This window comes from Nyctereutes procyonoides, unplaced genomic scaffold (assembly GCF_905146905.1).
Source record: "Nyctereutes procyonoides isolate TBG_1078 unplaced genomic scaffold, NYPRO_anot_genome, whole genome shotgun sequence".
In the NCBI taxonomy this organism is placed as follows: domain Eukaryota; kingdom Metazoa; phylum Chordata; class Mammalia; order Carnivora; family Canidae; genus Nyctereutes; species Nyctereutes procyonoides.
Window position 1 is genome coordinate 15,129,875 of NW_026575120.1, and position 16,358 is coordinate 15,146,232.

The window sequence follows — 16,358 nt, forward strand, 5'->3', positions numbered from 1 at the left end:
GCTTCATTCAGGCCTCGTATTCTCTTTCAGGTTGTCAGTTAAAAAAAGCTTGCTAAAATTTATTTCTGTGCTTATTAGTTTTTTACTAATGAGGAGATTGACATTTCTAGAAGTAAAACAATTTCAGGATTCTTCGGTTTAGTGGTATCGTCTGGTTTGAACTCACAGGTTTTAACATTAGAACCCATAATCTTAACCACTACCTAAAAAATGGGATTTATTTTATGGAGTTTATATGGAGTTTATATTTTTGTTACGAAGTTTTGATCAAAGGCTTGGGAAAGTAGGTTAAAAATAATTTATCCTGGGCAGCCGGGTGGCTCAGGGGTTTAGCGCCACTTTCAGCCCAGGGCCTGATCCTGGGGACCTGGGATCAAGTCCCATGTTGGGCTCTCTGCATGGAGCCTGCTTCTCCCTCTGCTGTGTCTCTGCCTCTCTCTCTCTCTCTCTTTTTCTCTTTCTCTCTCTCTCTGTCTCTCATGAATAAATAAATAAAATCTTTTTAAAAAATTTATCCTAATGAATTTCCTGCATTATTTTTAAGTAGTAATTTTCTTTTTTTGTTTTGTTCTAGTTTTTGTTATGGGAAATTTCAAGTATAGCAGAAGCTGAGAAAGTAAAATAATGAATCCTTATGTACCTTACATATCCATAAAACAATTGTCAACTTCTGCTTAACTCTTCTTTTTCTCACCCCCTGAAACTCAGTTATTTTGAAGAAAGTCCTATGTGTCATATTATTTAATTACTTATCTCTGAAAGATAAGGATTCTTTAAAAAGTATTCACAATATCATTATCACACCTAAAAAATGGCAATTCCTTAAAGTCGTCATTGTTTAGTCAGGGTTCAAATTTTTCATATTGTCTAAAATATTTTATATATTACAATTGGTTGGTTCAAGTCTACATCCATGCAAAGTCCACACATTGCATTCATTTGATATGTCTCTTAGTCTCTTTACATCTGTGGGTTTCATCTCTGTCACATTTTCTTTCCAGTTTATTTGTTGAATAAATAAATACAACTTTTCTAATGATCAATTATAACTATATATTTTTAATTGAACTCATATAAAATTATGTAGCAATTATAATCCACAATATCTTTCAACAAATCTGTATATACATATTATTAAGTTGGTATGTCAGTATTTCCTTTGCAAGTGTGAGATTAAAATTTTTCCCACATCTCTGCCAGCAATAAGTGTCATTTCTCTTTCCATTTTTACCAGTCTGATTAACTAATGTCAGTTTTATTTATTTATTTATTTATTTATTTATTTATTTATTTATTGTTAAGTTTTAGTTTCAGTTAACATACAGTGTTACATTAGTTTCAGGGGTACCATATAGTGATTCAACACTTGCATACAACACCCAGTGCTCATCACAATTGTACTCCTCAATCCTCAGCACCTATTTAACCCATCCCCTCACCTACCTCCTCTCTGATAACTATCAGTTTGTTCTCTATAGTTAAGAATCTGTTTCTTGGTTTGCTTCTCCATTTTCTTCCCTACGCTCATTTGTTTTGCTTTCCAAATCCCACATATGAGTGAAATCATATGGTATTTGTCTTTCTCTGATTGACTTATTTCACTTAATGTAAAATTCTCAAGCTCCATCCATATCATCATCGCAAATGGCAAGATTTCATTCTTTTTTATGGCTGAGTAATATTCAATTGTATATGTATATACCACTACTTCTTTATCCATTAATCTGTCAGTAGACACTTGAGCTGTTTCCATAATTTGCCTGTTGTACATAATGTTATAAATATTGGGGCACATGTATCCCTTTGAATTAGTATTTTTGTATTCTTTGGGCAAATAGTGCAATTGCTGAATCATAGGGTAGTCCTATTTTTACCTTTCTGAGGAACCTCCATACTGTTTTCCACAGTGGCTGCACCAGTTCACATTCTCACCAACAGTGCAAGAGGGTTCCTCTTTCTTCACATCCTCACTAATTCCTGTTGTTTCTTGGGTAGTTGATGTTAGCTATTCTGACAGGTGGGGGAGGATATCTCATTGTAATTTTGATTTGTGATGTTGAGCAACTTTTTATATGTCTGTTGGTCCTCTGTATGTCTTCTTTGGAAAAATGTCTGTTCGTAGTTGATTGGCCCTTTAATAGCACAGGACCAAATCCTGCTGACAGAAGGTCAAGTGGGCCATTGTATTCAACTGTACTGAAGGCAAATGTGATTCAACCACAACAGTGGGGCACACACAGTACACATAGGGGAGACCTTTGAAGTGCTTGGTTCTGGTGAACAGGAGATGTTGTGCTGCAGGGCACCACAGGACTGCTTCTTCATAAGGCCACTACTTTCAAGATTAGGAGACATAACTGACTTTTCTAATAGACAGGAACAAACACAGAAGACAAAATGAGGAAACAGAGCAATATGTCCCAAATGAAAGAACAGGACAAAACCACAGCAGATGAGCTAAATGAAACAGAGGTAACCTATAAACCTGATAAAGAATTCAAAGTAATGATCATAAAGATACTGCTGGACTTAATAAATAGTGGAAGCTCACAGACCTTCAATAAAGAGATAGAAAATATATAATCAGAGATGAGGAACTCAAGAACTGAAATTAAAAATACACTAGAAGGAATCAATGTCATATTAGAGGAAGCAGAAGAAAGGATCAGTGATCTGGAAGACAAACTAAAGGAAAGTAACCAAATTGAACTGAAAAAGAAAAAAGAATAATAAAAAATGAGAATAGATTAAAGGAACTCAGTAACATTATCAAATGTAATAACCTTTGAATTATAGGAATCCCAGAAGAGAGAGGAAAGGAGACAAAATTTTTTATGTATTGTTGCATTTGGTTTGCTAATATTTTGTTGTAGAAAATTTCTGCGATACTTGTAGAAATAATAGCTGAAAATTAATACTAAACAAAAAATAACACATATGGACAGACATAAAGGAAGAAATTGACAGTAATACAATAAAAATAGGGGACTTTAATGCCTCATTTATTTCAACAGACCAATTATTGAGACATAAAATCAACAAGGAAACAGTGGTTTGAGTTACACATTGGACTAGTTGGATCTAACAGATACATTCAAAACATTCCATCTAAAAAAGGTAAAATACACATTCAGGTGCACATGGAACCTTCTCCAGAATATATCACATGTAAAGCCACAAAACTATTCTCTATACATTAAAAAAATATTGAAATCATATCATGTGTCTTTTCTGACCACAATAGTATGAAACTAGAAATCAATCACAAAAAATCTGGAAAGAGTACAAATACATGGAGGCTAAAATATCATGCCAATAAACAGTCAACCAAGATCAAAGGAAAAAAAATGTATGGAGACAAAATGAAAACAAAATAGCTCAGAATCTTTGAGATGCAAGAAAACCTATAGCAATACAGGCCTACTCAAGAAGCAAAAAAAATCTTCAGTAAGCAACCTAAGTTTTACACATAAAGGAGCTAGAAAAAGAAGAACATTGAAAACCTAAAGCCAGTAGAAGGAGGTGTATAATAAATGTTAGAGGAGAAATAAATGAAATATAGACAAAAAAAATAGAACAGATCAATGAAACCAGGAACTGCTTCTTTGAAAAGATCCAACAAAATTGATAAACCTTTAGCCATTTTCATAAGAAAGAGGACTCAAATAAGTAAAATGATAAAGGAAGAAATAACAGCCAACACCATAGAAAAATGAAAGATTATCAGAGAAGGTTATGAAAAATTATATGCTAAAAATTGGATGACCTAGAAGAAATGGATAAATTCCTATAAACATATAATCTTCCACAACTGAATCAGGATGAAATAGAAAATTTGAACAGGCTAACTCCTAGTAATGAATTGACTCAGTAATAAAAAAATAAAAGTCCAGGAATATTTGACTTCACAGGTGAATTCTACCAAACTTTAAACATGAATTAATACCTATTTTTATCAAACTTTTTGAAAGAATAGAAAAAGGGAAACTTACAAATTTCTTCTAGGGGGCTATCATGACCTTAGAACCAAAACCAAATAAAGACACTACAGAAAAAGAAAACTACAGGCTAATATCTCTGATGAACATGGATGCAAAAATCCTCAACAAAATATTAGCAAACCAAATGCAACAATACATAAAGGCATTCATCATGATAAAATGGAATTTATTCCAGAGATGCAAGAGTTGTTCAATATTTGCAAATCAATGTGATATATCCCATTAAACAAGAGAAAAGATAAAAACCATAGTTCATGACCATAATTCAGGTATAATGCTAAGTGAAATAAGTTAGTGAAGTGTAAATACTATGTGATTTCACTCATATGTAGAATTTAAGAAACAAAACCAGTGAATAAAGAAAAAAAGGAACTGACTCTCAAATACAGAGAACAAACTGGTGGTTGTCAGTAGGGAGGTGGGTAGTGGAGTGGGTGAAACAGAGAAGGTAAATATACACCTATTATGAAGGGCACTGAGAAATGTATAGAATTGTTGAATTATTATACTGTACACCTGAAACTAATAAAATACTCTATGTTAACCTTACTTGAATAATAAAAAAAACCATCTCTTTCTATAATTGCTTTAAACGTAAATGGACTAACTTCTGCAATCAAAAGACAGAGTGGCTGAATGGATAAAAAATAAGACACAGTTTTGCAGTGCCTACAGTGTACTCACTTCATACATAAGGAGGCACACATGCTGAAAGTGAAGTGATAAAACCAGGCAGAAATTCAAAAAGGAAACGATGGTCTTAACATATTAGATCAGATGGATTTGACATATACAGAATATTTATTTATTTATTTATTTATTTATTTATTTATTTATTTATTTATTTATTTATGAGGGAAAGAAAGTGAGTAGGAACAGAGGGAAGGGTAGAAAAAGAGAGGGACAAGCAGTGGGGAGCCTGATGCAGAGCTCCAGCCAGGACTCTGAGATCATGACCTTGAGCCGAAGTCAGATGTTTAACTGACTGAGCCACCCAGGCACCACTACATTACATTTAAAACCAAGAGAATGCATATTCTTCTCAAGGACATGTAGAATATTATGGTAGGATCATATGGAAGGACATAAAATAGGTCTTAATAAATTTAAGAAGATTTAAAGCATATCTGGCATCTTTGCTGATCATAATTGTAGGGGACTAGTAATCAATACAAGAAGAAAACTGGAAAATTCACAAATGTATAGACCTTAAGCATCATGCTACTGAACAATCAACAGGTCAAAAATACCAAAAGAGAAAGCAAAAAGTACCTTAAAACAGTAAAAGATAATCATTTTGTTTATCTTTTCAAAGAACTAGCTATTGGTTTCCTTGATCTTTTCTATTAAATATTTAGTCTTTATCTGATCTTTATTGTTTCCTTCCTTCTACTAACTTTGAACTTGTTATAATTCATTTAGGTGTAAGGTTAGACTGAGATTTTTCTTGTTTTGAGGTGGGTCTGTATTGCCATCAGTTTTCTTCTTAGAACTGCTTTCTCTGAGTTGCTCTGAGTGCCATGGATTTTGGACCATTGTGTTTTCACTTTCATCTGTCTTTGTGCATTTTAAAAAAGATTTACTGTTTGATTTCTTTGTTTAGTAGTATGTTATTTAGTCTCTACATGTTTAGTTTTTTCTCATATTTATTTCTAGTGTCTTATTGTGGTCAGAAAAAATGCATGATATAATTTCAGTCTTCTTAAATTTGTTGAGACATTATTTTGAGGCCTAACATGGCCTATCTTGGAGCATGCTCCATGTGCACTTGAAAGAATGTATATTCTGCTGGTTTTGTGTGGAATATACTGCATATATATTTGTTAAGTCCATCAGTTCTAATATGTTGTTCAAAGATGCTGTTTGTTTTTTGGTTTTATGTGTGGATGATCTATTAATAGATGTAAATGAAGTACTAAAGTCCTCTACTATTTCTGCATTACTGTTAATTTCTCCCTTTATATTGGTTAATATTTTCTTTATGTACTTAGATTTTCCATTGTTGAGTACATAGATATTTATAATATTCTCTTATTGGACTATTTCCTTTTATCATTATGTAATATCTTTGTCTCTTTTTACCATTTTTGTTTTAAAGTCTATTTTATCCAATATAAGAATTGTTACTCTGGCTTTTTTCCTCTCCCACTTTCATTTGCATGGAATATCTTTTTTCATCCTTTCACTTTCAGTCTGTATGTCTCTTTAGGCCTAAAGTAAGAGTCTCATAGGCAACATATAGGTAGTTCTTGTTTTTTGCCCATTTTGCCACGCTGTGTCTTAATTGGACCATTTGGATCATTTAAAGTAATTATTGACAGATATATACTTTTGCAATTTTAATTGTTTTCTGGTTGTTTTTGTTCTCTGTTCCTTCTTATCTTGATCTCTTTTTGTGATTGATGAGTTTATGTAGTGTTATGTTTGGCTTTCTTTATTTATGTGTATCTATTATAATTTATAACCTATATATTATGGTTTATGGTTACGATGACGTTCACATGTAACCTCCTAAGTATTTAATAGTCTGTATTTAAAGTTTATGGTCTTTTTATTTTTTACACCCTCCTTTACATTTTATATGTATGTGGTCATACTTTGTATCTTTTGACTCATAATTTACCTCTAATTATGGCTTTTTTTTCTTTTTTTTAAAATTTTTACTTATTTATTTATTTATTTATTATAGATAGAGAGAGAGACAGAGAGAGAGAGACAGAGACACAGGCTGAGGGAGAAGCAGGCTCCATGCACCGGGAGCCCGACGTGGGATTCGATCCCGGGTCTCCAGGATCACACCCTGGGCCAAAGGCAGGCGCTAAACCACCGCACCACCCAGGGATCCTGGCTTTTTTTTTTTTTTTTTCCACTTAAAAAAGTCCCTTTAACATTTATTGTGAGGAGGTTTAGAGGTGATAAAATCCTTTACTTTTTGTTCATCTGGTAAATTCTTTATTTCTCTTTCAATTCTGAATGATGACTTTGCCAGGTAGAGTATGTGGTGTGGACCTTTTCAGGTTCATCTTGCTTGGAACTCTTACTTCCTGAACCTGGCTTTCTATTGCCTTCCCAAAGTTAGGGAGGTTTTTACCTATTATTTCAAATAAGTTTTCTGCTCCTTTCTCTCTCTATTTTCATTCTTGGACTCTAATGATGAAGAGAATGTCTGTTTGCTTGATGATGTCCAGTGGGTCCCTAGACCTATTTTCACTTTCTAAAAATGCCTTTTTCTATTTGCTGTTCAGCTTGAGTGCTTTCCATGATTCTGTCTTCCAGATCGCTGATCCATTCTTCTGCATCTACTAATATACTGTTGGTTCTAGTATTTTTAAAAATTTATTGTATTCTTCAAGTCAGATTGATTTTTAAAAAATACTTTCCTTTTATTGAAGGTATCACTGAGCCTTTCCACTTTTCTGTCCAGTCCAGTGAGCATCTTTGTGATCATTACTTTAAATTCTTTATCAGGCATATTGCTTATCTCTTTTTCATGTAGTTATTTTTCTGATGTCTTGTTCTTTCTTTTTGGAGCAATTCCCTTGTATCTTCATTTTTCTTGAATTTCTGTTTTTGTTTCTATTAATTAGAAAATCTACCTTTCTTAAACTTGGAGGAATGGTCTTGTGTATATTCATCCTTATATAGACTGTGTGTGCTTGTTGACTTTTCCCGGCTGGAGTTGTGGATGAAGTGGGTTAGGGGCCATGGTGTACTTACTCTATGCTGGAGCTGCTCTGGTAGGATAGCCAGAGCTGAAGTGGGTGTGGGCTGGGGTGGTCTGAGGCTCTACACAGAGGGTATCCTGATATGACAGCTGAATCTGAAGTGATTGCAAGCTGATGGGCTCCCTGGCTCTCTGCACAGTGAGCATCTTGGCAGGACAGCTGAAGTTGAAGTGGGTGCAGGCAAGGTGGTACCCTAGCTTTCTATACAAAGGGAGTCGTAACAGGATAGCTGAAGCTGAAGTGGATACAAGCCATGGTGTTCTGGGACTCTGCTCAGCCTGGACTGCTGGAGCCAAGATTGGATGCAGACCAGAGGATTCTGGGGTGTTCTGTGCAGAGGGTACCATGGCAGGACAGCTGAAGCTAAAGTGAATGCAATCTGGGGTATTCTGGGGTACTCAGGGTGGGAGTGTCTTGGTGAGGCAGCTGGAACCCAGATGGGCATGGGCTGGAGATTTTGGGGGCACGATAGCTTGGGGCGCCCTGTTTTGGGGTGACTGGAGCTGAAGCAGGTGTCAGTTGGAGGACCTCGAGGGTTCTATGTTGGGAGTGCCTACGAAGCTGTGGGAAGCTGCAGTGGTGTGGGCCTGGATTGTTCTGAGGTGGTTTTTCATGTGTGTTGCCTTGGAATGATGTCTAGAGCTGCAGTGAGCACTGACCAGGGCATCCCTGTGGAACAAGTGAGGCTGGTAGGGTCAGAAACATAGGGCTTACTGAAGTGATAAATGAGCCAGGGCATTTGCACCTTGCTCCCATTTACATGATCAAGGTAGAAGAGAAACATAAACTGTTGCACTTGCCAGCTCCCTTGTCCTCGAGGGAGTTCCAGCAACTCCCCTACCATTTGGTGGATTTCTTTTCTTTTCTTTTTTTTTTTTTAATAATAGTCACAGAGAGAGAGAGAGAGAGAGAGAGAGAGAGGCAGAGGGAGAAGCAGGCTCCATGCACCGGGAGCCCGACGTGGGATTCGATCCCGGGTCTCCAGGATCGCGCCCTGAGCCAAAGGCAGGCGCCAAATCGCTGCGCCACCCAGGGATCCCCATTTGGTGGATTTCTAGAGCTGGCTCCTTTACGTACTAGTTGCTCTTCTAACCACAGTTGTTTTTTTTTTTTTTTTTCTGTGCCCCAGGGCAGATGAATCTGTTCTGGTTGCTCAGTACTATACCTTTTCAAACGCTGTTCGCTGTTCGCAGTGTTGGATGTGGGAGTTTTCTTCATTACTGTGTTTCCTTCTGTCTTGCTATTCTCTCTTGCCTTTTTATCTTTTGTTGTACAGAAGCTGTTCAGTTAGCCCTTAGTTCTTTTTCAGGAGGAATTGCTCTATAAATAGATGTAGATTTGGTGTGTCTATGGAGTTGGTAAGATCAGGATCTTACTCTTGCCTTAGTCTGCCGGGGCAGGCTGGGGTCCCCTTTCCCCCTGTGTCTTATGGACGTCCTCTGGATCGTCCCATCCCTGGCTGGTGCCTCTCACAGGAGGGGGACCGTGGGTCCGAGGGCCCAGGAGGCAGAGGACGCATCCCTGTCCTGCGTCCAGGGGCCTGGAGAGACCCGTGCCCCTCCTCCCCCCAAGGAGCTCGGGGCCACTGGGACGTGGTTGCAGCAGCTGAGCTGTGGCATCGAGAGGGGGGAGGGGGAGGGGCTCCCAGGGACTCGTGCTTTCAGGTGACCCCCCCACCTCCGCCTGGCCTCTTCCTTGTATTTAATTAAACCCTTTTTTAAACCCGAAAAAAAAAAAAAAAACTTAGACCTGGCCATCTTAGACCAGCTCTCCCTATTAAGTATTCTTTAAGCATTCAGGTACATGTCCTTTATAATATATATGATTTCAGAATATTTTCTGGCTGTGAGTTATCTTTTCATTTTCTTAACAGTATTATTTTAAAAAGCAGATTTTGATGAATTCATTATTAACAATTTTTATTTTATGAATCATGCTTTTGATATTGTACCTAAAAATATCTTTGCCTTACCCAAGTTTACAGATTACTATTTCTTTTCCTAGAAGCCTTATAGTTTTAAGTTTTTCTTATTTAGATTTATTACACATTTTGAGTTAACTATTGTATATGCTATGAGATATGGAGAATGCCATTTTTTGCATATGAATAATGAATTATTCAGCATCAATTCTTAAAAAGACTATAGTTTTTCCATTTATTTGCTTTTGCACTTTTGTCAAAAATCATTTGACTTTTTATGTAAGAGTCTATTTTTGTTCTATCCTTTTGTTGATAACACACTGCCTTGATTACTATAGTTTTATAAAAATCATTTAAATCAAGTAGTATAAGTTCTCCAAATGTGTTTTTTCCTTTTGAAAATTGTTTTGGTTATTCTAAGTTTTTGCCTTGCTATGTAAATATTAGATTAAAATTCTCAGTTGCTATAAAATATCTTGCTGGAATGTTGATTGGAACTGCGTAGAGTCTATATAGTAGTTTAGGGGGAACTGATAGCTTAATAACACTAAGTGTTCCAATCAGCCACCTTGGTATATTCTTCCATTTATTTAGATCTTTAATTTCTTTCATCAGTGTTCTGTAGCATATAGTTCTGTCAGTATACAGATATATCAGTGCTCTATCAGCATACAGATCTTTCTCACATTATGTTGCCTTTATATCCTAGTATATCATGTCTTTGGTGCTATTTTTTTCTTCTTTTTTGAACACAAAATGGAAAAATATTTATTTTTTTAATTTTTTTATTCCAATCTATTTGAATGTTCCATATCACTGTAAATTTGAGGTATATAACATGTTAATAAATACATTTGTGTATTATATGATTGCCATTGTAGTGGTAATAAGCACATCTGTCATGTTATGTAATTACCATTTCTCTTTTAGTAGTTGGAATAATAAAGTTCTAGGCTTCTAGCAGATTTAAAGATTATAATCCAACATTGTTATCTATATCTACTATACTGTGTATTAGATCTCTAGGTCTTATTGACTACTCATTGCATGTTTGTACCCTTAAATAACATTAGCACTATTGTAAATGTTTCATTTTGCTTTAGTTTCAAATATTTTATTGCTAGTATATAAAAATCAGATTGACTTTGTACATGCAAACATGCATGCAAACATGCAAACCTGCTGAACACACTTTGTTCTAGTAGCTTATTTATATACTGTGGGATTTCCTAGGTAGACAATCACATCATCTATTAACAGAGAAGACTATATATTCCTTCCTTTCCAATCAAATATCTTTTATTTTATTTTCTTGCCTTATTTAACAGGCTAGGACCTCTAGTATGATGCTGAATACCAGTGGTGAGAGCAAACATCCTTGCATTTGCACAATCTTTTAGTACACTGTCTTGGATTAAAAAAGAATGTGAAGAATACTTTAAACATTGGGGGAGGAAAAGCCAAGGTTGCATGTTAAGAGTGAATACTTGCAAACAGGTGTTTAGATATAGAAAAACAAGGCTTGGATACAGAAAAATATCAGAGAGGCAGAATAAAGGCAGCAGTCGGGAGACAGTGGAATGTGAAGTGAAGTGCAGTTGAAACTGAGGGGATGTTTTAAATTGATAATTGAAACAAGTTTCTTTATATACATCTTGAAATGTTTGCTTTGATGGAGTCTCTAAAGATGGCAGAATATGTTTGGAGTGTCTACATCTTAGTATTTGAGAGTATGACTCTGGATTCAGATTGCCTAAATTCATATCTTTCACTAGCACTTATTATTACCTTGAGAAATTTACTTATACGTCTCATCTGATGTATGATTTGTTCAATGGGGATAGTAATATTTATTTCACTGGCTTGATTTGAGAATTACGTGGAATAATTTTTATGAAAAATCTGATAATGGTGCTATTAATTATATGACAGTTTATATGGGCCCTTATTCAAAGCAGACATGATAATGTTAAGTTATGGAACCATAAAGTCATTCTTATGAGAAACTGGTAAGTTTTTCTACAAGAAAATGAACATTTTTAATCCATGTATTAAAACTATTTTTCAAAAAAAAAACAAAAAAAACTATTTTTCGTTGTTACTTAGCAAAATACTTTTGATCAAAGTGTTTTGTTCAGAGGCTTTAGTAATCCTATATAAATGTGATGAAAACAGTAAAGCCATAAAAAAACCAGGATCCATAGGATATATTTTAGAAATATGGTGTGCTTAATGAATGTCTTCCAAATTTGAAACAATAAAGATGTATGGAAAGGTTGTACATCAGTTTGCTTCAGACTAGGATTTTATGGACTACAGACTTAATTACTAGCAGCAATTCTCACCTTTGAATTGTCAAAGTTAATTATAAATACATATTTATTTAGGTATAGAGATTATCAAGATTATATGGGAGCCACAATTCCTGGAAAGATGTGTGTTACTCATTATTCTGCTGGAATTGCTTTGGTATGTAATTATTTAATCTTACTATTTAAAAAATTTATACATCTAAAAATCATTCAACATTATAGCAAAGATTTTATACAGTTTATACTTATACTTGCATTGAGAGATTACACTTACTTTCAACTACTGCTAAAAATTTGAAATGTGTAGAAGGGAGAGTATTTTGTGAAAGTAGAATAAAAATATCAGAAATACACATGTATTCCTTAATATATAGAATAGTGCATCATGAAACATTATGTGTAAAAAATAATTTTAAAAATTTATAAAAAATATTTTATAACCCAAATAGATGTTTGCTTGTAGATGTAAAATTGGAATAATAGTCTTACCAATAAAATAACTTCAAAGTGAAAACAATGATTAAACAAAAAGTATGACAGAAATTCTTTAAAATGTTTCAAACCTTCAAAGAGTAAAAGAAATATTTGTCTCTTTTAAAAATTAATAACATTTATAAATATTTTATATATGTAAAAAATAAATGATACAATTAGATGCATCATTGAAAGGTAGAGTAATTGGTTAAGCAATTTTCCCACCCTATTACTTTTTTAAAAAAAAGTAGAGAGGCAGAGACATAGGTAGAGGGAGAAGCAGCCTCCTTGCAGGGAGCCTGATGTGGGACTCAATCCCCAGTCCCTGGGATCACCACCGGAGAATTTATTTTAAATTATAATTATTAATTACAATTAGATGCATCATTGAAATATTTATGTCTCTTTTAAAAATTAATAACATTTATAAATATTTTCTATATGTAAAAAATAAAGGATACAATTAGATGCATCATTGAAAGAGTAATTGGTTGAGCAATTTTCCTACCCTATTACTTTTTTTTTAATTATTTATTTATGATAGTCATACAGAGAGAGAGAGAAGCAGAGACAAGGCAGAGACATAGGCAGAGGGAGAAGCAGGCTCCATGCACCGGGAGCCCGATGTGGGATTCGATCCCGGGTCTCCAGGATCGCGCCCTGGGCCAAAGGCAGGCGCCAAACCGCTGCGCCACCCAGGGATCCCCCTTATTACTTTTTTAAAAAACAAATTTACAAATTGTTAAAAAACAAATTTAACTAAAAATTATTTTAAATTATAAAATAAATTTTTTAAAGATTTTATTTATTCTTTCATGAGAGACACAGAGAGAGGCAGAGACATAGGTAGAGGGAGAAGCAGCCTCCTTGCAGAGAGCCTGATGAGGGACTCCATCCCAGGATCTTGGGATCATGCCCTGAGCCAAAGGCAGACACTCAACCAGGGGCCCCCTAGGCATCCCTAAAGTATAAAATATGTTATGTCCCCTTTTAAAAGCATATAGAATATATAAGGACATTTGTATAAATTTATGGCATCTCCCCAATCAGGAAGTGATAATCACTATTTATATTTTGATTAATATGTATCTTCTATATTGTGTTTTTATCTGTTACTGTGGCTCCTTCTCCTTACATTTTTGTAAAAATGGGATTTTGCAGTGCATATTTTTATTTCTGATACTCTTATTACAAAATTTATGCATGTACAGGCAAAAATTGTTTTAATTATGAGTATAAAAAGCAAAAGTTAATAGTAATTCTTCCTCATCTTCTTCAAGTAGTCCTATTTAATACTTTATAATTTCTGGTTAAGTTCTTCTTGCAGTTAAATTTATTATTTAAAGTAAATATGCTCTTTGGGCGCCTAGATGACTCAGTGGTTGAGCGTCTGTCTTCAGCTCAGGTGGTGATCCCAGGGACTCCGGATTGAGTCCCACATTGGGCTCCCTGCAAGGAGGCTGCTTCTCCCTCTACCTATGTCTCTGCCTCTCTCTGTGTCTCTCATGAATGAATAAATAAAATCTTAAAAAAATTTATTTTATAATTTAAAATATTTTTAGTTAAATTTGTTTTTTAAAAAAGTAATAGGGTGGGAAAATTGCTCAAACAATTACTCTTTCAATGATGCATCTAATTGTATCATTTATTTTTTACATATATAAAATATTTATAAATGTTATTGATTTTTAAAAGAGACATAAATATTTCTTTTAAATAGTCTTTGAAGGTTTGAAACATTTTAAAGAATTTCTGTCATACTTTTTGTTTAATCATTATTTTCACTTTGAAGTTATTTTATTGGTAAGACTATTATTCCAATTTTACATCTACAAGCAAACATCTATTTGGGTTATAAAATATTTTTAATGAATTTTTATAAATTTTTAAAATTATTTTATATCATTACATATTATATATATACTTTATAGTTGTACATATATGTGCACGATACACATCACATGATCTTATAATTTTGATATTTATATTTTTATTATTCATATCTTATTATTTATATATATATTTTAAGATTTTATTTATTCATGACAGACACAGAGAGAGAGGCAGAGACACAGGCAGAGAGAGAATCAGGCTCCATGCAGGGAGCCCAATATGGGACTCGATCCCAGGACTCCAGGATCATGCCCTGGGTGGAAGGCAGAGGCTCGACTGCTGAGCCACCCGGGCATCCCTTATTATTTATATTATATTGCCTTAACTTAGGGAATGCCCATTGATTACTTGCTTTGAAAAATAAGAATTTAAAATAATTGAACACTTCTTATATCCATTGTCAAAATTTATAAAATTTATAACTTATTCTATAAAAACTTTTATACTTTGTCTATAGGTTAATTTAAAAATTAAATTAGTAAATAATATTTTATATGTGAATACATAAATAATATTAACTCGGGTAAAGAAATAAATATATTATTATGCTAGTAAAGCTTTGATGGTCAAAGGATGACCTTTTAGGCATCAGGATCTAATGGAGATGTTTAATTATTTTTCTCACTTTTTTAACTTTTATCAGTGAAATCACTGCCATAGAAAATTGAATTTCATCTTCCTTTTCTTAGAATGCTTCCTATTTTTATGGAGTATCTCTTGACTATTTTTGTTTGTTTCTTTAGTTTCCAGTTTATTTTATTGTTTAGTGTATTATTGTTTTTCTCTTTGAATTGGGTATTATATACTGAGTTCAAGATAAAAGTTTATGTCTTCATAGGGCTGAATGTAGGCCAGTTCAGAATTCATTTGTAGATCAGACTTTTCTTTCAATGACCCTTCTTTCTCTGGCATCCTAGGGTTTATATCCTAAATGTATCAGGTATTCATATTGGTCTTTTAAAAAATTTTATTTCTGGTATAGTTAGTATATTGTTATATTCATTTCAGGTATACAATACAGTGATTGAATATTTCTGTTTATTACTCAGTGCTTATCAAGATATGTACTCTTAATCTCCTTCACCTGTTTTGCCCATGTCTCCCCACCTCCCCTTCAGTAACCATCAGTTTGTTCTTTATAGTTAGGAGTCTGGTTTTTGGTTTGCTTCTTTATTCCCCTTTCATTTGTTGTATTTCTTAAGTTCCTCGTGTGAGTGATATCATATGGTATTTATCTTTCTCTGATTGACTTACTTCACATAGCATTATACCTTCTGGATCTATTCATTCATGTTGTTGCAAATGGCATGATTTCATTCTTTTTTTAGCTTCTATTTAAATTCCAGTTAGTTAATATGCAGTATAAAATTACTTTCAGGTGTACAATTTAGTGATTCAACACTTCCATACAACAGCCGGTCTCATCACAAGTGCCCTCCTTAAGCCCCATCACCTATTTCACCTATCCCCCAACCCACCTCCCCTCTAGTAACCATCAGTTTGTTCTCTGCAGTTGAGAGTCTATTTCTTGGTTTGCCCCCCTCTCTCTTTTTTCTCCCCTGTGCTCATTTCTTTTGTTTCTTTTACTCATGAATTTTTTTCTTTTTATGATTTTCTTCTAATTATTATCTTTTTTACTTAAAGAAGTCCCTTTAACATAACTTGTAAGGTCAGTTTAGTGGTGATGAATTCTTTTAACTTTTGTTTGTTTGAGAAACTCTTTGTTTCCTCAAATTCTGAATGATAACTTTGTCAGGGATAGTATTATTGTTGTAGTTTTCTCCTTTTAGCACTTTTATTATGTATACCACTCCCTTTTGGCCTGCAAGGTTTCTGCTGAAAAATCAGCTGATAGCATTATTATGGTGTTTCTTGTATATAACTAGTTGTTTTGCTTTTGGTACTTTGAAGATTCTCTATTTTTAATCTTTGCCATTTTACCTATTATGTGTTGTGGTGTGTATTTCCTATGGTTTATTTATTTATTTATTTTGTGGCTGTCAGTGCTTCCTGGATCTGGTTGTATTTCTAT

The 16,358-nt window shown here is 34.0% G+C and overlaps 1 protein-coding gene across 1 annotated transcript in view; it reads left to right on the forward strand.

The window, feature by feature from the left end:
* The window catches only part of ADAM32 (ADAM metallopeptidase domain 32), a 185,744-nt gene that overhangs the window by 38,939 nt on the left and 130,447 nt on the right, over positions 1-16,358 (forward strand). Inside the window, exon 11 of the mRNA XM_055335462.1 lies at positions 12,035-12,116. Within this exon, the coding sequence (XP_055191437.1) occupies positions 12,035-12,116 (82 nt within the window). The remainder of the gene's footprint in view (positions 1-12,034; positions 12,117-16,358) is intronic.